This window comes from Oncorhynchus keta, chromosome 35 (genome assembly GCF_023373465.1).
Source record: "Oncorhynchus keta strain PuntledgeMale-10-30-2019 chromosome 35, Oket_V2, whole genome shotgun sequence".
In the NCBI taxonomy this organism is placed as follows: Eukaryota; Metazoa; Chordata; class Actinopteri; order Salmoniformes; family Salmonidae; genus Oncorhynchus; species Oncorhynchus keta.
The window spans coordinates 6,536,031-6,559,822 of record NC_068455.1 but is presented as its reverse complement, the minus strand read 5'-3'; the positions used below and the strand labels follow the sequence as shown (position 1 = coordinate 6,559,822).

The 23,792-nt window shown below is 44.4% G+C and overlaps 1 protein-coding gene and 5 long non-coding RNA genes across 66 annotated transcripts; 3 read left to right on the top strand and 3 right to left on the bottom strand.

Moving 5' to 3' along the window:
* Positions 1–1,719: 1,719 nt before the first annotated feature.
* LOC127915774 (uncharacterized) lies at positions 1,720–2,576 on the top strand. 11 transcript variants are annotated; one of them, XR_008092063.1, is made up of 3 exons: positions 1,720–2,118; positions 2,233–2,306; positions 2,427–2,576. It is a non-coding gene; the product is annotated as an uncharacterized LOC127915774 (long non-coding RNA). The 11 variants fall into 11 exon arrangements; XR_008092068.1 differs by having other exon boundaries at positions 2,206–2,306; XR_008092057.1 differs by having other exon boundaries at positions 1,720–2,138.
* Positions 2,560–15,467, bottom strand: LOC118368026 (uncharacterized). 2 transcript variants are annotated; one of them, XR_008092123.1, is made up of 4 exons: positions 7,101–15,467; positions 6,239–6,414; positions 4,318–4,378; positions 2,560–2,796 (listed from the first exon to the last, which is right to left on the bottom strand). It is a non-coding gene; the product is annotated as an uncharacterized LOC118368026 (long non-coding RNA). The 2 variants fall into 2 exon arrangements; XR_008092122.1 differs by lacking the exon at positions 6,239–6,414 and having other exon boundaries at positions 4,318–4,391.
* Positions 10,586–12,271, top strand: LOC127915775 (uncharacterized). Of its 48 annotated transcripts, none has more exons than XR_008092104.1 (9): positions 10,586–10,734; positions 10,812–10,849; positions 10,888–11,039; positions 11,116–11,229; positions 11,268–11,381; positions 11,458–11,571; positions 11,648–11,761; positions 11,954–12,067; positions 12,144–12,257. It is a non-coding gene; the product is annotated as an uncharacterized LOC127915775 (long non-coding RNA). The 48 variants fall into 48 exon arrangements; XR_008092097.1 differs by having other exon boundaries at positions 10,597–10,734; positions 10,774–10,849; positions 10,964–11,039; XR_008092081.1 differs by having other exon boundaries at positions 10,597–10,734; positions 10,774–10,849; positions 10,926–11,039.
* A 7-nt stretch (positions 15,468–15,474) lies between the features above and the next one.
* LOC118368027 (calcineurin B homologous protein 1) lies at positions 15,475–23,500 on the bottom strand. The gene is made up of 7 exons (XM_052496209.1): positions 23,192–23,500; positions 22,430–22,502; positions 20,850–20,930; positions 19,740–19,867; positions 19,441–19,502; positions 17,477–17,599; positions 15,475–16,343 (listed from the first exon to the last, which is right to left on the bottom strand). Exons 1-7 carry the CDS (start codon positions 23,256–23,258, stop codon positions 16,290–16,292), a joined length of 588 nt encoding a protein of 195 aa, XP_052352169.1. The 5' UTR covers positions 23,259–23,500; the 3' UTR covers positions 15,475–16,289.
* On the top strand, positions 18,218–18,834 carry LOC127915777 (uncharacterized). Of its 2 annotated transcripts, XR_008092128.1 has the most exons (4): positions 18,218–18,242; positions 18,357–18,432; positions 18,578–18,691; positions 18,768–18,834. It is a non-coding gene; the product is annotated as an uncharacterized LOC127915777 (long non-coding RNA). The 2 variants fall into 2 exon arrangements; XR_008092127.1 differs by lacking the exon at positions 18,218–18,242 and having other exon boundaries at positions 18,298–18,432.
* LOC127915776 (uncharacterized) lies at positions 18,255–18,922 on the bottom strand. 2 transcript variants are annotated; one of them, XR_008092126.1, is made up of 3 exons: positions 18,794–18,922; positions 18,345–18,458; positions 18,255–18,306 (listed from the first exon to the last, which is right to left on the bottom strand). It is a non-coding gene; the product is annotated as an uncharacterized LOC127915776 (long non-coding RNA). The 2 variants fall into 2 exon arrangements; XR_008092124.1 differs by having other exon boundaries at positions 18,756–18,857.
* Positions 23,501–23,792: the final 292 nt, after the last annotated feature.

The following is a 23,792-nucleotide window of genomic DNA, read 5'->3' as shown; positions in this document are numbered from 1 at the left end:
GCCCTTTGTTTATGTGTGGTTTTTATGTCCAGCTGAGTGGTTCTTCCTTAGAACATACTAGATTCTAAAGCAGGAGTATATTAAATACTCTTCCCTCTAAACAAAAGGTTGATTATAGCTAATAATATCCTAAAAATTCCTTTAAACAGATTATAATAGATAAAAATACACATCATGCATAATTGTTATTGCTTCTAAAAAAATGTCTAATCAAATACATCTTATGGCTTGCTTTTTTTTTTTTTTACTAAATATATTCTGAACAAAAACAGTTTGCATTCCAGACTGAGGTATCATTCTGTGGGTATATTACAGTATACTGATATTACCGATTTAATTGTATTGGTTAATGACTAACACGCTTCATGTCTGATTCTTTAAGTGTTCATTCTATAGAAAAGTTTAGAATAGATGTTATACATTTTCAATTGAAATCTCCCACTTAGTAGCCGAACTTGTTCCGTCCGTTTTTAGAAATCGATTTCTCTACAATTATCTTTTAGTAAGCAAGCATCACTAGCTAGTTTTCATGCGTGGCTAGTTATAATATTGGGCACCACAATCCCTCTATATAAAGCTAATGCATATGAAGAGTACAATATTTCTTAAAAATGGAAGACGTTGGTGATTTTGTTGTTTTCAAAACAACTTGTCACTTGTTCATACAATATTACATATTAGATAGACAAGACAGGTTATGAGATAGCATATTGCACAGATCCCGGAAACGAAGGTGGATCAAATGTTACAACCGAAACAGGTCAGAAAAACAACAAAATAATATCTGGGGCACACCACACAGTGACTGGCCCTAACTAACTACATTTACCCTGATTTGGTTCATACCATTCATACACCCTGTTGACAAGGTTATCGAAATCATTCTGGGAAAAAGGGGGAGGAGCAGGGCAAAGTATGCATTGTGTCCTGTGAATTTTGGTACAGTAGGTTTTAAATGGTACGTACTTTATATGACGTGAAGTCTAAAGGAAGGCATGTAAATTCATTAACCTCCCTCTGTAGGACCGGGACTAGTGTTCTGTTGGCCTCTACGCCGTTTTCATCATGTCGAAAAGCACCAACCGGCATGGTGCCAAACATGTCAATGAGGTAGAGAGATATTTCCAGCTTTCAACCAATCACGTGGCTGCTAATCTAATCTCACAGAGCCAGAGGAGTGTCTCAGAATATTGCATAAAACTTTACTGTGTGGCTGTAATGTCTGACATGCGAGATTACAGGGGTCTACACCAGATCCTTGCTACAATGTCTACTGAAAGTTTTACTATATTTGTAAAAGGTTGGGGATAAGGGCATTCAGGAAAAGCAACAAACCACTGATCCCAGTACATCCAGATCTATACCTAGATAAATGTATTATAAAAAATGGTGAATTGCCTTGGTTCAGACAACAGAAGAGTAGAGGTCAAATTGGGCGGTAAGACTACACAATTCCTGTTTGACCCCTAATTATGAAAGAAATAGGCTCAAACTACAAGGAGTGGTGGAGACTAAGAATGCTGATCTAGGACCTGTCTATACAATCTGATTCATTCTGATCTAGGATCTGTCTATACAATCTGATCTAGGATCTGTCTATAAAATCTGATTCAATCTGATCTAGGATCTGTCTATACATTATGATTCATTATGGTCAAACTGATGCTAAATCAGCCTTCCTGCTTTGTAGATACGGGCCCTGATCTACAGTTATCATTATTGGCTATAAGGAGAGGAGACGGACAGCTAGGTGAGGAGAGAGGAGCCGGACAGCTAGGTGAGGAGAGAGGAGCCTGACAGCTAGGTGAGGAGAGAGGAGCCTGACAGCTAGGTGAGGAGAGAGGAGCCGGACAGCTAGGTGAGGAGACGGACAGCTAGGTGAGGAGACGGACAGCTAGGTGAGGAGACGGACAGCTAGGTGAGGAGACGGACAGCTAGGTGAGGAGACGGACAGCTAGGTGAGGAGACGGACAGCTAGGTGAGGAGACGGACAGCTAGGTGAGGAGACGGACAGCTAGGTGAGGAGACGGACAGCTAGGTGAGGAGACGGACAGCTAGGTGAGGAGACGGACAGCTAGGTGAGGAGACGGACAGCTAGGTGAGGAGACGGACAGCTAGGTGAGGAGACGGACAGCTAGGTGAGGAGACGGACAGCTAGGTGAGGAGAGAGGAGCCTGACAGCTAGGTGAGGAGACGGACAGCTAGGTGAGGAGTGAGGAGACTGACAGCTAGGTGAGGAGAGAGGAGACGGACAGCTAGGTGAGGAGAGAGGAGACTGACAGCTAGGTGAGGAGACTGACAGCTAGGTGAGGAGACAGACAGCTAGGTGAGGAGAGAGAAGACAGACAGCTAGGTGAGGAGAGAGAAGACAGACAGCTAGGTGAGGAGAGAGAGAGACAGACAGCTAGGTGAGGAGAGAGAGACAGACCCGGCCTGGGGCTGTATATGTGGTAGCCAGTCTCTCCTGTAACCCACACATCCCCGAAGTGGTCCTCTCTTTAGTGAAGAGTGGCAGAGGTTGATATCTTGATCCATTGACGATGACACAGACTTTGATCCATCTCTGGTTTCAACAGCTGTGGAGCTTGACAGTTGGGTGATGGTGGCCTAAATCCAGACTTGTCTCACACGGGAGGCCTGTTGTCCGCAGGACAGTTCCCCCACACCTGGCAGTCTGGCATGGGAGGCCTGTGGTCCACAGGACAGTTCCGACACCTGGCAGTCTGGCATGGGAGGCCTGTTGTCCGCAGGACAGTTCCCCCACACCTGGCAGTCTGGCACTCATTTAGTTTGCATCTGTTTTGGGATTTGAGAAATGTGAGAATAGTGCAATGAAAAAGCACATGGCTAGCTACACACCATTATGATGGCTAGCTACATATCATTAGGATGGCTAGCTACATATCATTAGGATGGCTAGCTACACATCATTATGATGGCTAGCTACACATCATTATGATGGCTAGCTACATATCATTGTGATGGCTAGCTACACAGCATTATGACGGCTAGCTACACAGCATTATGACGGCTAGCTACACAGCATTATGACGGCTAGCTACACAGCATTATGACGGCTAGCTACACAGCATGACGGCTAGCTACACACCACGGCTAGCTACACAGCATTATGACGGCTAGCTACACAGCATTATGACGGCTAGCTACACACCATTATGACGGCTAGCTACACACCATTATGACGGCTAGCTACACACCATTATGATGGCTAGCTATCATTATGACACACCATTATGATGGCTAGCTACACACCATTATGATGGCTAGCTACATACCATTATGATGGCTAGCTACATACCATTATGATGGCTAGCTACATACCATTATGATGGCTAGCTACATACCATTAGGATGGCTAGCTACATATCATTAGGATGGCTAGCTACATATCATTATGATGGCTAGCTACATATCATTATGATGGCTAGCTACATATCATTATGATGGCTAGCTACATACCATTATGATGGCTAGCTACATATCATTATGATGGCTAGCTACATATCATTATGATGGCTAGCTACATACCATTAGGATGGCTAGCTACATATCATTATGATGGCTAGCTACATACCATTATGATGGCTAGCTACATATCATTATGATGGCTTATGATGGCTAGCTACATACCATTATGATGGCTAGCTACATATAGCTACATACCATTATGATGGCTAGCTACATACCATTATGATGGCTTATGATGGCTAGCTACATACCATTATGATGGCTAGCTACATATCATTATGATGGCTGGCTACATACCATTATGATGGCTAGCTACATATCATTATGATGGCTAGCTACATATCATTATGATTACTAGCTACATATCATTATGATGGCTAGCTACATACCATTATGATGGCTAGCTACATACCATTAGGATGGCTAGCTACATACCATTAGGATGGCTAGCTACATACCATTATGATGGCTAGCTACACACCATTATGATGGCTAGCTACACACCATTATGATGGCTAGCTACACACCATTATGATGGCTAGCTACACACCATTATGATGGCTAGCTACACACCATTATGATGGCTAGCTACACACCATTATGATGGCTAGCTACACACCATTATGATGGCTAGCTACACACCATTATGATGGCTAGCTACATACCATTATGATGGCTAGCTACATACCATTATGGTGGCTAGCTACATACCATTATGATGACTAGCTACACACCATTATGATGACTAGCTACATATCATTATGATGGCTAGCTACATATCATTATGATGACTAGCTACATATCATTATGATGGCTAAAAGGACTGACCTTTGTCAAACGATGTACATGTTCAGATGTTTGCACTGTCAGAGAAGATCTCGTCTAGAAGCTGGAGAGAAAGACTGGATGAACAAACAATACCCAATTTAAAAAAATATATAGCTAGGAAATTAGCTAGCTATATAATTGAATAAACAACCTTTCACAAATGTCATCCAAATGATCTATTGTGAAAAACAAATATAGAAACCCGTGACATGACCACAGTAAAGCAGGGATACAACGGAAACCAATAATTATTGCTACAGATGTTGAGTTGCTAGCTAGTAGCCAACTAAACTCCACGGTGAAGGTAGTTTGATGGACTTCACCAACGGAGTAGCTCTGACTAAATCGTTTCGCCCAAGGTCAAGAATGATGAAAAACGCCCACCGTGTACCTTGGTTTGTCCTCTGTAGTTGCGTGCCTTTGTTTGCAAATATCCATACCTTTTCAATACATGTTAATCAAATACAACCACTGACTGTTTGCTCAATGCAGTTGCTCTAAAATGTGGGAGGTCAAAGATGGCGGCCGTCAGGGCACTTACCACAAATTCCTAATTCTGTACATGACTCTCCTTTACTGTTTTTATTGTACGGTCATTAGCAGAGCATACGTGATCCCAATTCTAGCTTCAAGGACGCTGGCAATTTGAAAAAACAAAAAGTATACTGAACAAAAATATAAAAACGCAACATGTAAAGTGTTTCATGAACTGAAATAAAAGATCACAGAAATTGTACATAGACACAGATTTGTTTACATCCCTGTTAGTGAGCATTTCTCCTTCGCCAAGATAACCCATCCATCTGACAGGTGTGGCATATCAAGAAGCTGATGAAAAAGCATGATCAATAACACAGGTGCACCTTGTGCTGGGGGGACAAAAAAAGTCCACTAAAATGTGCAGTTTTGTCACAAAACTGCACATTTTAGTGGCCTTTTATTGTCCTCAGCATAAGGTGCACCTGTTTAAACTTGAGACATGATCATTTTGAGATAGCGTGCAATTGTCATGCTGAATACAGGAATGTCCACCAGAGCTGTTGCCAGAGAATTTAATGTTCATTTCTCGACCATAAGCCACTCAACAAACATTGTTTTAGACAATTTGTCAGTACGTCCAACCGGCCTTACAACCGCAGACCACGTGTAACCACGCCAGCCCAGGACATCCACGTCCGGCTTCTTCACCTGCGGGATCGTCTGAGACCAGCCACCCAGACAGCTAATGAAACTGTGGGTTCGTCTGAGAACAGCCACCCAGACAGCTAATGAAACTGTGGGTTCGTCTGAGAACAGCCACCCAGACAGCTAATGAAACTGGGTTCGTCTGAGACCAGCCACCCAGACAGCAGATGAAACTGTGGGTTTGCACAACCAAAGAATGTCTACAGAAACAGTCTGCGTGCTCATCGTCCTCACCAGGGTCTTGACCTGACTGCAGTTCGGCGTCGTAACCGACTTCAGTGGGCAAATGCTCACCTTCGATGGTCACTGGCACGCTGGAGAAGTGTGTTCTTCACAGATGAATCCTGGTTTCAACTGTACCAGACAGATGGCAGACAGCGTGTATGGAGTCATGTGGGCCAGCAGTTTGCTGATGTCAATGTTATGATGGCTAGCTACACATCATTATGATGGCTAGCTACACATCATTATGATGGCTAGCTACACATGGTGGATGTGGGGTTATGGTATGGGCAGGCCTAAGTCACGGACAACGAACACAATTGCATTTTACCAATGTCAATTTGAATGCACAGAGATACCGTGACGAGATCCTGAGGCCCATTGTTGTGCCATTCATCCACCACCATCACCTCATGTTTCAGCATGATAATGCACGGTCCCAATGTCACAAGGACCTGTACACAATTCCTGGAAGCTGAAAATGTCCCAGTTCTTCCATGGCCTGCATACTCACCAGACACGTCACCCATTGAGCATGTTTGGGATGCTGTGGAACGGTGTGTACAACAGCGTGTTCCAGTTTCCACCAATATCCAGGAACTTCACACAGCCACTGAAGAGGAGTGGGACGACATTCTATAGGCCACAATCAACAGCCTGATCAACTCTATCCGAAGGAGATGTGTCGCGCTGCATGAGACAAATGGTGGTCACACCAGATTACTGACCTTTTTTTAAAGGTATCTGTGACCAACAAGATGCATATCTGTATTCCCAGTCATTTGAAATCCATAGATTAGGGCCTAATTAATCAATTTCAATTGACTGATTTCCAAATATATGAACTGAAACTAAAGTAAAAAATATTTTTAAATGGTTGTGTTTGGATTGTTTGTTAAGTGTAAAATGGTGCTGATTTATTTGCACTTTGAAAAATGTAACGAGCCATAGTTGAGTCAGTGGAGAGCCCTAAAACAATGACGTCATATGAATTGTGCCATCTTTATGCACGCAGGTCGGTCGGTGGTCGTGATTTGGTATTTCGTTACCGTTTATTGGGGGGTGGATTTCAGCCAACAAAGTAAGGCACGCAACTACAGAGGACAAACGGGTACAAGTTCATACGGTAATTTACATTTAAAAATAAATAAAGTATTGACCTTGGACGAATCGATGTAGTCGGAGCTGAATTGCACAAAGCCGTCTGGTGAAGTTAATCAGAAACTTCCTTCACTTCAATTGAATAGAGTTTAGTTCGCTGTTAGATATGCCGCGTCTATACAGTTCACAGTTAAACAAAGGGCTCTGAGTGCCCATCTCGCAAACACCGATCATCCAACCACCTATAGCTACGTTTAAAATACTACAATACTCACTGAAAGACATCCAAGCCACCACAAATAATCAGTAAACGCTAATGTCCCGGGTGTTGTCCGTCGGTCGTTGTACGGGTCCCGTGCATTTTTTTTGCAAGCACCACGGTCCCCACCATTCGACGCCACGACGCCATTTTTTTAAAAACTCTCCCATCGTCAGAGATAATTTTGAGGAGATGGGAAACGCCACTGAGCTGCGCGGTGCATTCTGGGACAGATGAGCTGGTTCCTTCAAGGACTCTTCTTCAAAGCTCAAAAACATAACATTAACAGAAATTTCGTCAACAAGATGTACAACATTACAAAATATTTTCCAAGATGTGAGATAATTACTCTTGCCGTTTGTAATATTGTATAGCTCTGGAATGGTGACATTACGTACTTTCGAGGAAAATAGGCACGTTTTTCGACTAATACCTTGACTTTGGGAAGGGATTTGCGTGACGAGTAGTTTAACAACCGCGGGATAACGTGAACGCGCTTGGTTGACAGTCTGCTGGGTAGCCCGGTTATATTTCACTCATTCATTGCCTAATGGACTTCCTATAAATTCAATTCAAAGGCTTTTATTGGCGTGGAAAACATGTCTACATTGCACAACGCAAGTGAAATAGATCGTTAACAAATCTCCTCCAATCTCATCCTTGCTCTAATATCTCTGGCATAGCTTTCTACGAAGATGCCGGGAAAAACTGACACTCAAATCCTAAACCCCGCCCCTCAGTTTTCCTCCCATTACAAATACTGTATAAAGGAGAAATTACACGGAATAAAAATCTAAATGCAACCATTTAAGATGTTACTAAATTACAGTTCATATAAGGAAATTAGTCCATTTGAAATTAATGAATTAGGCCAAAATCTGTGGATTTGCATTAGATACGCATCTATTGGTCACAGATACCTTAAAACAAAAAGGTAGGGGCGTGGATCAGAAGTGACCACCATTTATACATATTATACATCCTCATACAGCGCAACATCTCATAGAGTTGATCAGGCTGTTGATTGTGGCCTGTGTAATGTTGTCCCACTCCTCTTCAATGGCTGTGTGAAGTTGCTGGCTATTGCCAGGAACTGGAACACTCAGTCATACACGTCAATCCAGAGCATCCCAAACATGCTCAGTGGGTGACGTGTCTGGTGAGTATGCAGGCCAGGGAAGAACTGGGCCATTTTCAGCTTCCAGGAATTGTGTACAGATCCTAGCGACATGGGGCCTTGCATTATCATGCTGAAACATGAGGTGATGGCGGAGGATGAATGGAACGACAATGGGCCTCAGGATCTCGTCACGGTATCTCTATGCATTCAAATTGACATCGATAAAATGCAATTGTGTTCGTTGTCCGTGACTTATTCCTACCCCATACCGTAATCCCACCACCACCATGGGGCACTCTGTTCACAACATCATCAGCAAACCGCTCGCCCACACACGCTGTCAGCCACCTGTACAGTTGAAACCGGGATTCATCCGTGAAGAACACACTTCTTCAGCGTGCCAGTGGCCATTGAAGATGAGCATTTGCCCACTGTCGTCAGTTAAGACACTGAACTGAGGTGAGGTGAGGACGACAAGCACACAGATGAGCTTCTCTGAGTTTATACAGACCCACAGTTCCACCACCTGTCTGGGTTGCTGGTCTCAGACGAGCCCGCAAGTGAAGAAGCCCGGATGTGGAGGTCCTGGGCTGGCGTGGTTACACGTGGTCTGCGGTTGTGAGGCCAAATTCTCTAAAATGGTAGAGAAATAAACATTCAATTATCTGGTGGACATTCCTGCAGTCAGCAAGGTAATTGCATGTACCTGTGCACCTGTGTAAGGATCGTGCTATTGAATCAGCTTTTTGCTCTGCAACACCTGTCAGGTGGAAGTATTTGTCCTTTGCCAAAATAATCCAAACAGGGATGTCAGATTCGTACACAGAATGAGGGGGGGGAAAAAGCTATTTTTGTGCGTAATGAACACTTCTGGGATCTTTTATTTTTTTGTAACGTTAATGCCGTCTTTTTGTAGACATTAACTCCGCCATGGTTTGCTGGACAAAGCCTGAGGAAAATTAATGGCGTGTTTTTTTTTGTATAAACACCGACAATAATATGTGTAGTAAACACAGATCAGAACGCATCAAATGTCTTAAGCCTATGATAATCTTTATCAGCTAACGTCACTTTGTGAATTTTAAAGAACGTATAAAGGCTTCATAATTGTTATGTTAACTGACTGCTGCCATCTCAGAACAAAACGTACAAGATCGCCTAAACCCGTGTTAACCTCTGACCTTATTTCCGGGCATTAATTCCAAAAACCTATTATTTTCCCCATTAATTTTCCCTATAGGGATGGCTGAACAAACCTGAGGTAACTTAATTCGGGGTTTTAGGACTACAAGCTGGCAATCTATATAGCTCGCCTTGGACATCCCAGACCTTACTCGGAGCAACGAAAACTAAAAAGACGAACAGCGTACATATGGATGAATATTATTAGGCCGTCTAAGTGTATGTGACCATTAAAATACAATGGGATTTGTAACAAGAGAAAAAAATGTAACTTTGAGCAAGCATGGCACCTGTTTTATTTCAATCAAATATTTTTTTACAATTCTAACTTTTCACAGGATAAATTATTTTATAAATATATCGTACATTTGAGTTATGCTTGATTGGTCACATTGATTAATATAACTAACTGATGATAAATAATCTCTACGTCCAGCATCAAGGATCTGGTGAACCTAAAAAAGTGCTACACAGGAATGTAGTATTTTCAGAAAATGTCCATAATATAGCTGGCGCTAATAGGATTTCACCAGTGTTACTTATCACAGCCAATCACAACAATGGTGGATATTGGCCTATTGATTTCTCCCGCCGGTGCGGCATCCGTTGTTCTGTTCTGTTCTGTCATCTAATAGAAATCCTTCTCTTTTCCTCGTTGCTAATATTCTATACAGTTCGCTCAACTTTAGTTTTGTGCAAAAACAAGCACTGAATAGCGTAGGGAATCATTATACCGTCTAGAAATCGCTGTGAAATATCCCTTCAATAACAAAACAATATATATATATATATATTTTTTACAGCTGTTTGAAGCTGGTGTACCAAAATGTAACAGAATAACTTTACGTCCGTCCCCTCGCCCATACCCGGGCGCGAACCAGGGACCCTCTGCACACATCGACAACAGTCACCCTCGAAGCATCGTTACCCATCGCTCCACAAAAGCCGCGGCTCGACACTTGTCATTCCACTATTACGCCAGGTATATTATAAACATGCTCAAATTTGACCAAACATTCTGTGTACACAATCACATATAGCTAAATGAACGCTGGTACTGTCATACATTTGGCATTTCTGGTTCAAATACATAAATTCGAATGCTTTTTCACTTTTCCATCAAAAAGTACCTGTCTAACCTGATGATAAATCAACAATAAAAACATGGAACAGTGGTATGGATCTTAAATATATTAGGTTACAATGTCTCTCTTGGTTGATTCACAATGACTGAAATCTTCTTTTGATCATGGAGGTTTGTGTTACACTAGAGTCATTAGACCTGCTAGGATCAGGACTGTCTGAGGCAGGTCATTAGACCAGCTAGGGTCAGGACTGTCTGAGGCAGGTCATTAAGACCAGCTAGGGTCAGGACTGTCTGAGGCAGGTCATTAGACCAGCTAGGGTCAGGACTGTCTGAGGCAGGTCATTAGACCAGCTAGGATCAGGACTGTCTGAGGCAGGTCAAAGGACCAGCTAGGATCAGGACTGTCTGAGGCAGGTCATTAGACCAGCTAGGATCAGGACTGTCTGAGGCAGGTCATTAGACCAGCTAGGGTCAGGACTGTCTGAGGCAGGTCATTAGACCAGCTAGGGTCAGGACTGTCTGAGGCAGGTCATTAGACCAGCTAGGGTCAGGACTGTCTGAGGCAGGTCATTAGACCAGCTAGGGTCAGGACTGTCTGAGGCAAGTCATTAGACCAGCTAGGGTCAGGACTGTCTGAGGCAGGTCATTAGACCAGCTAGGGTCAGGACTGTCTGAGGCAGGTCATTAGACCAGCTAGGGTCAGGACTGTCTGAGGCAGGTCATTAGACCAGCTAGGGTCAGGACTGTCTGAGGCAAGTCATTAGACCAGCTAGGGTCAGGACTGTCTGAGGCAGGTCATTAGACCAGCTAGGGTCAGGACTGTCTGAGGCAAGTCATTAGACCAGCTAGGGTCAGGACTGTCTGAGGCAGGTCATTAGACCAGCTAGGGTCAGGACTGTCTGAGGCAAGTCATTAGACCAGCTAGGGTCAGGACTGTCTGAGGCAAGTCATTAGACCAGCTAGGGTCAGGACTGTCTGAGGCAGGTCATTAGACCAGCTAGGGTCAGGACTGTCTGAGGCAGGTCATTAGACCAGCTAGGGTCAGGACTGTCTGAGGCAGGTCATTAGACCAGCTAGGGTCAGGACTGTCTGAGGCAAGTCATTAGACCAGCTAGGGTCAGGACTGTCTGAGGCAAGTCATTAGACCAGCTAGGGTCAGGACTGTCTGAGGCAGGTCATTAGACCAGCTAGGGTCAGGACTGTCTGAGGCAGGTCATTAGACCAGCTAGGGTCAGGACTGTCTGAGGCAGGTCATTAGACCAGCTAGGGTCAGGACTGTCTGAGGCAAGTCATTAGACCAGCTAGGATCAGGACTGTCTGAGACAGGTCCTGAGACCCAGCTAGGGTCAGGACTGTCTGAGGCAGGTCATTAGACCAGCTAGGGTCAGGACTGTCTGAGGCAGGTCATTAGACCAGCTAGGATCAGGACTGTCTGAGACAGGTCCTGAGACCCAGCTAGGGTCAGGACTGTCTGAGGCAGGTCATTAGACCAGCTAGGGTCAGGACTGTCTGAGGCAAGTCATTAGACCAGCTAGGGTCAGGACTGTCTGAGGCAAGTCATTAGACCAGCTAGGGTCAGGACTGTCTGAGGCAAGTCATTAGACCAGCTAGGGTCAGGACTGTCTGAGGCAAGTCATTAGACCAGCTAGGGTCAGGACTGTCTGAGGCAGGTCATTAGACCAGCTAGGGTCAGGACTGTCTGAGGCAGGTCATTAGACCAGCTAGGGTCAGGACTGTCTGAGGCAAGTCAATAACCAGCTAGGGTCAGGACTGTCTGAGGCAAGTCATTAGACCAGCTAGGGTCAGGACTGTCTGAGGCAAGTCATTAGACCAGCTAGGGTCAGGACTGTCTGAGGCAAGTCATTAGACCAGCTAGGGTCAGGACTGTCTGAGGCAAGTCATTAGACCAGCTAGGGTCAGGACTGTCACAAGGGCTGCCTCTCAAATGGCACTCTATTCTCTGTAGCGCAATACTTTTGACCGGGGCCAATACATAAGGCTTTTTTTCATTATAAATTGGCTACACAGAGCACTACTTTTAATCAAGGGCCATAGAGCTCTGGTTCAAAGTAGTGCACTATATAGGACACTATATAGTCAGTTGGGACTCATACGAGAAATAGGCATTAACGGTTGACTGGCTGTAGCTAGGCAGGTGGACCCGTAAGAAAAACAAAATAATATGATAACTTAGTTCTCATTTGACCCTGATGATATTGAAGGATGGGAGACCAACACCATGGCACTAAAGTGGGTAAAAAAAATATTTTAAAAAGATGAATTCTCAAAAACAAAAAAGGGTTGTTGCAAAATAGTGTCCGACAATACTAGCGTGGCCTCTTTAACAAACACTGAGGAAGCTTAGACTGAGTCCCAAATGGCCAAGATTCACTCAATAGGGCTCTGGTCAAAAGGAGGGCACTATGAAGGGAATAGGGCTCTGGTCAAAAGGAGGGCACTATGAAGGCAATAGGGCTCTGGTCTATAGTAGTGCACTATGAAGGGAATAGGGCTCTGGTCTATAGTAGTGCACTATGAAGGGAATAGGGCTCTGGTCTATAGTAGTGCACTATGAGGGGGATAGGGCTCTGGTCTATAGTAGTGCACTATGAAGGGAATAGGGCTCTGGTCTATAGTAGTGCACTATGAAGGGAATAGGGCTCTGGTCTATAGTAGTGCACTATGAAGGGAATAGGGCTCTGGTCTATAGTAGGGCACTATGAAGGGAATAGGGCTCTGGTCTATAGTAGTGCACTATGAAGGGAATAGGGCTCTGGTCTATAGTAGGGCACTATGAAGGGAATAGGGCTCTGGTCTATAGTAGGGCACTATGAAGGGAATAGGGCTCTGGTCTATAGTAGTGCACTATGAAGGGAATAGGGCTCTGGTCTATAGTAGGGCACTATGAAGGGAATAGGGCTCTGGTCTATAGTAGTGCACTATGAAGGGAATAGGGCTCTGGTCTATAGTAGGGCACTATGAAGGGAATAGGGCTCTGGTCTATAGTAGGGCACTATGAAGGGAATAGGGCTCTGGTCTATAGTAGGGCACTATGAAGGGAATAGGGCTCTGGTCTATAGTAGGGCACTATGAAGGGAATAGGGCTCTGGTCTATAGTAGGGCACTATGAAGGGAATAGGGCTCTGGTCTATAGTAGTGCACTATGAAGGGAATAGGGCTCTGGTCTATAGTAGGGCACTATGAAGGGAATAGGGCTCTGGTCTATAGTAGTGCACTATGAAGGGAATAGGGCTCTGGTCTATAGTAGGGCACTATGAAGGGAATAGGGCTCTGGTCTATAGTAGGGCACTATGAAGGGAATAGGGCTCTGGTCTATAGTAGTGCACTATGAAGGGAATAGGGCTCTGGTCTATAGTAGTGCACAATGAAGGGAATAGGGCTCTGGTCTATAGTAGTGCACTATGAAGGGAATAGGGCTCTGGTCTATAGTAGTGCACTATGAAGGGAATAGGGCTCTGGTCTATAGTAGGGCACTATGAAGGGAATAGGGCTCTGGTCTATAGTAGGGCACTATGAAGGGAATAGGGTGGCATTTGGAGTCAGATCCTGCCCCCCCAGATGCACATTTTGTTTGTCATCCTCGCTGCACTACACCGCTGATTCAGGTAATCAAAGCCTGATAAGGAGTTGGATATTTGAAATCAGCTGTGTAGTGCAGCTAGGGCAGAAACCCAAAACATGCACCCAAGAGGGGAGGGGGTACTGAGTTTGGGAAACAAGTCGTTGCTCAGGGAGAAACGAAGGCACATCATTCCTCGTTAGCAAGAACACATCCGACCTTAAAGAGAAATGGACATATCTTTTACATCTGCATGTTCATACTAACAAAGCAAGCAGAAACACTTTTATATATAAAACGTCATCTTAAATAAAGAGGATAGATTTGGCCTTTTCTGCCCTGGCTAACATCACAATAAAGCTATTCCTTACATGGAACGACACCACATGTTTTATATGTCTTATGTCATGAAGGTGTTATAACACAGAGAACCTTGGTAATAAACATTGAGATCTAGTTCAACCTTGACCGGTCTAAACAATAAATAAGGCTCCATCTCTGAGAGACGTGGTAGAGTCAACATAAAACATCCCAAGGCACGCATGTAGTCCCTTTAGTTTACAGAGCAGAAATAATTTAAAAACTACAATGTTATCTGTTCTACCAAATCCTTGGTCAGAGAGAGAGAATAGTACTGGAGGAGGGGACACACACACACAGAGACAGAGAGGCAGAGAGACAGAGAGAGAATAGTACTGGAGGAGGGGACACACACACACAGAGACAGAGGCAGAGAGAGAGAGAGAATAGTACTGGAGGAGGGGACACACACACACACACAGAGACAGAGAGGCAGAGAGAGAGAGGCAGAGAGAGAGAGAGACAGAGAGAGCATAGTACTGGAGGAAGAGTCAGAGAGAGAGAGAGAGCATAGTACTGGAGGAAGAGTCAGAGAGAGAGAGAGCATAGTACTGGAGGAAGAGTCAGAGAGAGAGAGAGAGCATAGTACTGGAGGAAGAGTCAGAGAGAGAGAGAGAGCATAGTACTGGAGGAAGAGTCAGAGAGAGAGAGAGAGCATAGTACTGGAGGAAGAGTCAGAGAGAGAGAGAGAGCATAGTACTGGAGGAAGAGTCAGAGAGAGAGAGAGAGCATAGTACTGGAGGAAGAGTCAGAGAGAGAGAGAGAGCATAGTACTGGAGGAAGAGTCAGAGAGAGAGAGAGAGCATAGTACTGGAGGAAGAGTCAGAGAGAGAGAGAGCATAGTACTGGAGGAAGAGTCAGAGAGAGAGAGAGAGCATAGTACTGGAGGAAGAGTCAGAGAGAGAGAGAGAGCATAGTACTGGAGGAAGAGTCAGAGAGAGAGAGAGAGCATAGTACTGGAGGAAGAGTCAGAGAGAGAGAGAGAGCATAGTACTGGAGGAAGAGTCAGAGAGAGAGAGAGAGCATAGTACTGGAGGAAGAGTCAGAGAGAGAGCGAGAGCATAGTACTGGAGGAAGAGTCAGAGAGAGAGAGAGAGCATAGTACTGGAGGAAGAGTCAGAGAGAGAGAGAGCATAGTACTGGAGGAAGAGTCAGAGAGAGAGAGAGAGCATAGTACTGGAGGAAGAGTCAGAGAGAGAGAGAGAGCATAGTACTGGAGGAAGAGTCAGAGAGAGAGAGCATAGTACTGGAGGAAGAGTCAGAGAGAGAGAGCATAGTACTGGAGGAAGAGTCAGAGAGAGAGCGTAGTACTGGAGGAGGAGTCAGAGAGAGAGCGTAGTACTGGAGGAGGAGTCAGAGAGAGAGCACAGTACTGGAGGAAGAGTCAGAGAGAGAGAGCATAGTACTGGAGGAAGAGTCAGAGAGAGCATAGTAGTGGAGGAGGGGTCAGAGAGAGAGAGCATAGTACTGGAGGAAGAGTCAGAGAGAGAGAGCATAGTAGTGGAGGAGGGGTCAGAGAGAGCGCATAGTACTGGAGGAGGGGTCAGAGAGAGAGCATAGTACTGGAGGAGGAGTCAGAGAGCGAGTGCATAGTGTTGAGATGGGTGTGAGGCTGCGTCCAAAACGGCATCTTATTTGCTATGTAGTGCACTACTTTTGACTTGGGACCTAAACAAAATGAGTGCACTACATAACAGAGCCCTATGGGCACTGGTCAAAAGTAGTGCACTACATAGAGAATAGGGTGCCATTTGGGACACAGCTTGGGTCTTGGTCCAACGGGCATTGTGAAGGTGGAGGGTCCAGCCAATTGGAGACAGTCCTGTCAGAATGGGGTCCAATCAGAGACAGTCCTGTCAGGAAGCCCATTAGTGTCTCAGTGCAGGAAGCGGATGCTCATCTTCTGTTCCACGTCCACCTTCTCCAGTACCTGAGGACGACAACAACACGGGCCATTAAGCACAACATGAGACATTACCTCGGTCTAACAAGACCATCAACACCTGCAGTGATTAACATTATACTACGTTACCTCAGTTTAACTCACAAACACACCTTCTCTAAATACCAACAGGGGACTCAACGCAACACAGTCAGTACTGTAGAACTGACAACATAAATGTACATTTCAGGCAAACTGCGAATTAGAGGGGGCCCGAGGGTCTCCCCTGAATGAGACATGGGTCCCACTAAATGCAACAAAGTCAAACTTTGATTAAAACGCAATTTGTACTGCTAGTGGTAAATATAAAAACATATTCCTAATTAAACAAACATCCCCAGCCCTCGATCATGGATAAATAATAATAATAAGTGTGGCTACACTCGTCATCCCTGGAGAGTCTCATATCGAAGCCCCTTTTCAGGTTTCCCTGGCGGCTTTTGGTAGAGAAATGGACATTACATTGTCTGGCAACAGCTCTTGGTGAACATTCCTGCAGTCAGCATGCAAATTGCACACTCCCTCAAAACGTGAGACGTCGGTGGCATTTGTGTTGTGACAAATTTGCGCAAAAGAGGCCTTTTAGTCCCCAGCACAAGGTGCACCTGTGTAATGATCATGCTGTTTAATCAGCTTCTTGATATGCCACACCTGTCAGGGTGGATGGATTTTCTTGGCAAAGGAGAAATACTCACTAACAGGGATGTAAACACACTGGTGAACAACATTTGAGATGTAAGCTTTTTTGTGCGTCTGGAAAAAGTCAGCCCCCCAGCTCGTGAAATATGGCACCAACACTGTGTATTATTTTGTTCAGTGTAATTCTAAAACACTCGCTTGTTTTGTAACAGATGTCCCTTTAAAAAATAAATAAAAACATTTGATTTTGATTTGTTTGACTAAAAAAAGATGAAAACATCCTGACTAGGAAATAAATTATGCGCGCATATATATATATATATATATATTATTTTTGTTGTTGCTAATTGTATCTTCACTATTTGTTACACAGGAGGTCCTGTGCTGATAACGGCCCTGAACACCACGGTATAATTCACACTGATTCTAGGTTAGGTAATAGTTCATGTTTCCAAATATACAAAATATAAAAAGTTTCCAACCTTGATGAACTCATTAAAGGAAATGGAGTTGTCTCCATTCTGGTCGGCCTCCTGGATGGTCCTATCAGCGATGCTGCCCAGCTGCTCGTCAGAAATGTTCACACCAACCATCATTCTAAGAACCTGGAATAAAACATGTTCACAGCAACCATCATTCTAAGAACCTGGAATAAAACATGTTCACAGCAACCATCATTCTAAGAACCTGGAATAAAACATGTTCACAGCAACCATCATTCTAAGAACCTGGAATAAAACATGTTCACAGCAACCATCATTCTAAGAACCTGGAATAAAACATGTTCACAGCAACCATCATTCTAAGAACCTGGAATAAAACATGTTCACAGCAACCATCATTCTAAGAACCTGGAATAAAACATGTTCACAGCAACCATCATTCTAAGAACCTGGAATAAAACATGTTCACAGCAACCATCATTCTAAGAACCTGGAATAAAACATGTTCACAGCAACCATCATTCTAAGAACCTGGAATAAAACATGTTCACAGCAACCATCGTTCTAAGAACCTGAAATATGTTGACAAAGTTCCTTGGGGTCTAAAATGTACAGTTCTCTAAGTCTTAACACCAGAGATGTTAAGTACAAGATGACCTAAATGTAGTAAATATAAACACTGAATATAAGTGTAAAAACAATACAAGCAAAAACACTTAATTTTCAGGGGGGGTACCTAGACACACAGTCATCATTGGGCACTACCAAACAGGTTTCATTGGGCACTACCTACCTAGACACACAGGTCATAATTCATTGGGCACTACCTACCTAGACACACAGGTCGTACATCATTGGGCACTACCTACCTAGACACACTGGTCGTACATCATTGGGAACTGCCCACCTAGACACACAGGTCGTACATCATTGGGCACTACCTACCTAGACACACAGGTCGTACATCATTGGGCACTACCTACCTAGACACACAGGTCGTACATCATTGGGCACTGCCCACCTAGACACACACACAGGTCGTACATCATTGGGCACTACCTACCTACCTACCTAGACACACAGGTCGCACTACCTACCTAGACACACACATCATTGGGCACTACCTACCTAGACACACAGGTCGTACATCATTGGGCACTACCTACCTAGACACACTGGTCGTACATCATTGGGAACTGCCCACCTAGACACACAGGTCGTACATCATTGGGCACTACCCACCTAGACACACAGGTCGTAATTCATTGGGCACTGCCCACCTAGACACACAGGTCGTACTTCATTGGGCACTACCTACCTAGACACACAGGTCGTACATCATTGGGCACTACCCACCTAGACACACAGGTCGTACATCATTGGGCACTACCTACCTAGACACACAGGTCGTACATCATTGGGCACTACCTACCTAGACACACAGGTCGTACATCATTGGGCACTGCCCACCTAGACACACAGGTCATAATTCATTGGGCACGGCCCACCTAGACACGGCCCAGGAGAGATTGCAGAAGAGGAGGGTTGCACAAAAAGTAGCCCAAAACATTTCGTTGGGGTTGGAAAGTTACACAATTGTCTCAGTACATGGCAACTTCCCCTTCCTTTGAATTTAAATGTTCTAGAAGTTCAATAATAAAAATATTCTGATCACTAAAAGAGCCCTTTCTTCCTTGGCAGTGTCTATATTTACTCCAGTAGGCTCAGATTACAACATGACTTGCGTAACAAATCTAAGACAAAGGTCTCTCTGTTTTCAGCAGAATCTCTCCCTTGGAGATTGTTATTCAGCTCTAGTGTAGATCTATGTATTTATTCTCCTGATATATACTCCACAACAGTAACGCCCCGATTCTCCGATGGCAATACGCATTTGAGGTCTTGAGACTTACCGCCTAAAAACATCAGACTTTAAAAAATATAAATACAAATGTTGGGCAGCCCCCAAGAGTGTGTACTTTGAACCCTGACCCCATCCTGACCTGTAGCAGCTCGTCACGGGAGATCTTATCATCTCTGTCCAGGTCGTACAGCCTGAAAGCAACTGGAGAAGAGATGGAAGAATTGAAATGTTAAGTCATCATTTCAAAAAGCATTTTAACGTCCATCATCAAAATAAAGTCAAGCTCTTTTTAAATAAAGAATAGTGGAAGAAGGTGATAGAGAAATACTCAAGTGTTCTGGGATCCAAGCTAGATGTGCCCAGACTGTTTGTGCCATCTTGTTGACAAGACAGTACAAACACACCGGTGACCAGGCTAGGGCCTAGCCTCTGACTCACAGAGCAGTTTATTGCTCCTGCTGTTGAGCGGCTCGGAGGCAATGGGGTCCTTGTTCTTCTCGTTGTCTTCTATGGGACGGAAGTGAGCCAGCGTCCTCATGAAGCCCCTGAAGTTGACCTGGTCCTCCCTGTCCGACCAAGTGGGGTGAAAGTAACAGTTACTGACGCCCATTTCATAAATAATCCTTCATCACGGTCAAATAACAATTACTCCAGTCAAGCACCACTCAAAATCGGTAGGCTACTACAGAGGCCTACATATAAGACTGAGCATCATTTCTAGGGTACGGTAGTGAAAGCTTAAACTGTATAATTTGCTTCCTAGCCATACAGTAAAACAGTCCTTCACCAAGTTAAGACTCGAGGTCACTACACCTCAAGAACCAATGTGACCCTCTTCTACCAGGCCAGTTCATTCTGGCACGCAACGTCTCAGTCTAACCTGACAGACAGACGTGGGTCATTCGTTGAGAAGTGCCTTGAACAAACACACTAAACCAAGGGTCGGTGTGATGCCACTGACGGCCACACTGCAGACAACAGACCCCTGTCCCGATTGGACAGCTGTTCTCCAGTCATGCTCTAGCCTGGTTCAAGATCCGTTTGTGCCTTCTTACTATATTCTATGGTGAAAATAACCATACAAGTGGTCAAGACAGCACAAAATAGATCTAGGACCAGGCTATAATGCAGCAATCTGCAGTGGAACTGCTGTGAACCAGACGCGCTCTAGACTCCAGACGATCAGTAACCACTGTAAGCCACAGCTAGATTTAAGTCGCCTACACACTGGTCGTGTTGGGAATGTAATGATAGAAGCCGATCTATGTCATGTTGTCAATAAAACACGGAACTTCCATGTCCATTTCAAAGATCCAAAACCACCATGTGTACAGAAACTAGCTTTAAAATGTGCCGTTTTCTCTTAAACTTTTAAATAGTTGTCAAATACACACAAACCATTCATTTGTAACCCTGTTCCAACAAAATAAATGTTTAACATATGTTTAATGTGTAACTAAAAATGGTTGTTGTTGTTATTGTAGTAAGAGTGACTCCCGGCAATGCGCAACCTTGAGGAAAACAGTGAAGGGCACAGAGACGACTCACCCCTCAGGAAAGAAGGCATTGATGATTCTGTCTCCCAGAGGATTGATGGCCAACTCTGGTATCCGTTGGAAATCCTCCCGACTACACAAACCAGACAGACTCAGTGTGAGGCCAGTTAAGATGAACACCGTGACAACAAAATGGAATGTCACTGCATGGTCGGAACTAGAAGCACAAGCATTTCGCTACACTCGCATTAACATCTGCTAACCATGTGACAAATACAATTTGATTTGATTTGATTTGAAATGGAATGTTGATCTATAAAAGGTCTCGGAGGCGAATAATTAGTCCCCACATCACACTACCTGATAAATGGACGGATATCACTGACAGGACACGGAATAGTGTGATCATATGACAATGATTCAAATGTTAATTTGGTCGTATGCTTTGATTACAAATGTCGACTCGCTGCGTCTTGAACAGTCAAATCGACATCGAGAGTCTGCTTGGGTGAGCGGACGTGGCCAAGGTGGTGTGTGTGTGTGTGTGTGTGTGTGTGTGTGTGTCTGCGGGTGAGGTATTCAGCTCAGGGGAGTGGACGTGGCTGTAGTGTTGTGTCAACTGATGAATGATTAGGACCCAAGTCACCTTGGATTCATCACACTGGCTTTAGCCAGGCCCACTGTATACCATAATGCAGACTGGATGCTTCGGTGAGAGAGGACACAGAACTGGCTATGTGTAAACAGGCAGTAGTGTGCCTACATTCAAGTGTTTACAGTCACCTGAAACTGACCCACACCCCCAGCTTAATAGTCAGTAACATTTCAAAGACACTGGTGAAAATGGGAGTAAAATGTGTGGCTGGGAGAGATAGAAGTGCTGTGATTAAAAGGTGACCATTTTTCCTCTGAAGGTCCGAAAGGGAGGGAACATTGAGAACAGTCAATACGGTCTATCTAGTCTAACGTTTGCTGTCACGCGTGCACTAGATCTGACCGGGAGGAGATGTCTATGTAGTGAGGGCCAGTCACACAGACTCAAGCAACTGCTGCTGTTGATAATACAAACAGTGTTGTCAGACTAGACCGACACCCAGGACAAAAACCAAAAAAAATATGGTTCTAGACCTTCTTACCCAGTGGTAAAATACACCACTGTAGGTTATGCCCGACACGGAACCCAAACCAGCTGCGCATACATTTATTTTGGAACGCTCGCGCACGTCATACGGGCGGTGTCGTCAGGATGTGAGCCAAGAGGAAAGCCTTTTGTCCAACGGAATTGTGTGCGCACAGAACGGAGTCTACAAACTTAAAAAAATGTGCACGCAATTTTCAAAACCACACGGGCTCAGAATATACTCGCATTGCCACTTTCAAGTAGGGAAAATGGTCACTTGCCTCTCGGCGATATTCACTGGTTGGCAGACAGTTTCCCTGCATATTACCCAGTTGGCTCTGATGATGTTACAGGGGAAGTAAATGCTGAGAGGAAGGGTAATCATGAACCAATGTCTTGCAGACATCTCATATCCACCTTCTGGTTATTTCAGTAGTTACTGAGTGTTTCACAAAGAATTTCACACACACACACACACGTATGTATATGTGTATATTCCAGTGCTGCTGTACCTGAGCGTGCCGTTCTCTCCTTTGTCCAAGCTGGTAAAGCGACTGTAGAGCCGGGTGATCTGGCTGTGGGAAACTACAAAGAAACACAAAGTGACAAGATTGTTGGGACTATGTTTCTAAATGCCTCACGTCTCAACATACTACATACAACCTTTTAAACACAAAGGAGTACAGTAATGTAGCATACTATAGCACTGACTTTACTAAGCGCTACTTTTGAGGGGGGGAAAAACGTCCTTACTACGTGTGGTTGTCTCACCTAGATGGGTGCACCAACTAAGTCACACTGGATAAAAGCGCCTGCTAAAGTACAACAACAAAAATAATGTAACTGAGAAGGAAATGTATAGTTTGTCTCTTTTAAATTAACCAAATGTGTTCATAATTTCTATGCTGTGATCTCCTGGAACAACGCATATGTATGGGGTTTATAGTACAGCCCAGGAACCAGATGGAGAACAGTGTGAAGTCACACTATAATACTGACATGTCTCTGTTCAGTCCACAGATCAGCTCATTTCAAGGGACAAGAGAAACACATAACATCTCACCACAACACACTAACTAGTACGTACTGGTGTAATGTACAAACACTAATCCAACTAGCTAAAAAATATATAGTTAACCAGGTTACTCTAGAGTGCGAGTTTGTCATCTAACTGCTAGTTGACTACAGACTAATAATGCTATCTAGCAAGTTAGTTAGCACTACGTTGACCAGCTAGTTAACAGACATTGGTAAATGTGGACCATTTAACTTACAGCCGGTCTCTTTTTTAATTTCTTCAATCTCCTCCTCTCTCAGTAACGTTGACGCTCTGGATCCCATTGTAATCAGCTTGCTGATTCGTGCGAACTAAAAGCTGGGTACAAGAAGGTAGCAATTTGTGTAACGTGTCTATCTATGATTTACGTTGAATCCTACTGTTGGTGATGATGATATCCTTGTGATCTTTTTTTATTTTTTTAAATGATTCCGAGTTTGACTCTCAAAACAGCTGACCGGATAGATGTCCACTTGGTGTTGTGTTTTCAACACTGAAAACCACTAGTCGGGAGACTCTGTAAACAGCGTTTCTCCCGGTGGGCGGTGGTATAGCTCACCGGTGGGCGGTGGTACATGACACGGTGGGGGGCGGTACAGCTCACCGGTGGGCGGTGGTACATGACACGGTGGGGGGCGGTATAGCTCACCGGTGGGCGGTGGTACATGACACGGTGGGGGGCGGTACAGCTCACCGGTGGGCGGTGGTACATGACACGGTGGGGGGTATATCTCAGCTCACACCCAGCAGAGGTGACGTTGGCCCACACAGTGAAACGACAGACTTGAGAACAATGACAATTTATGTCAAACCACCTT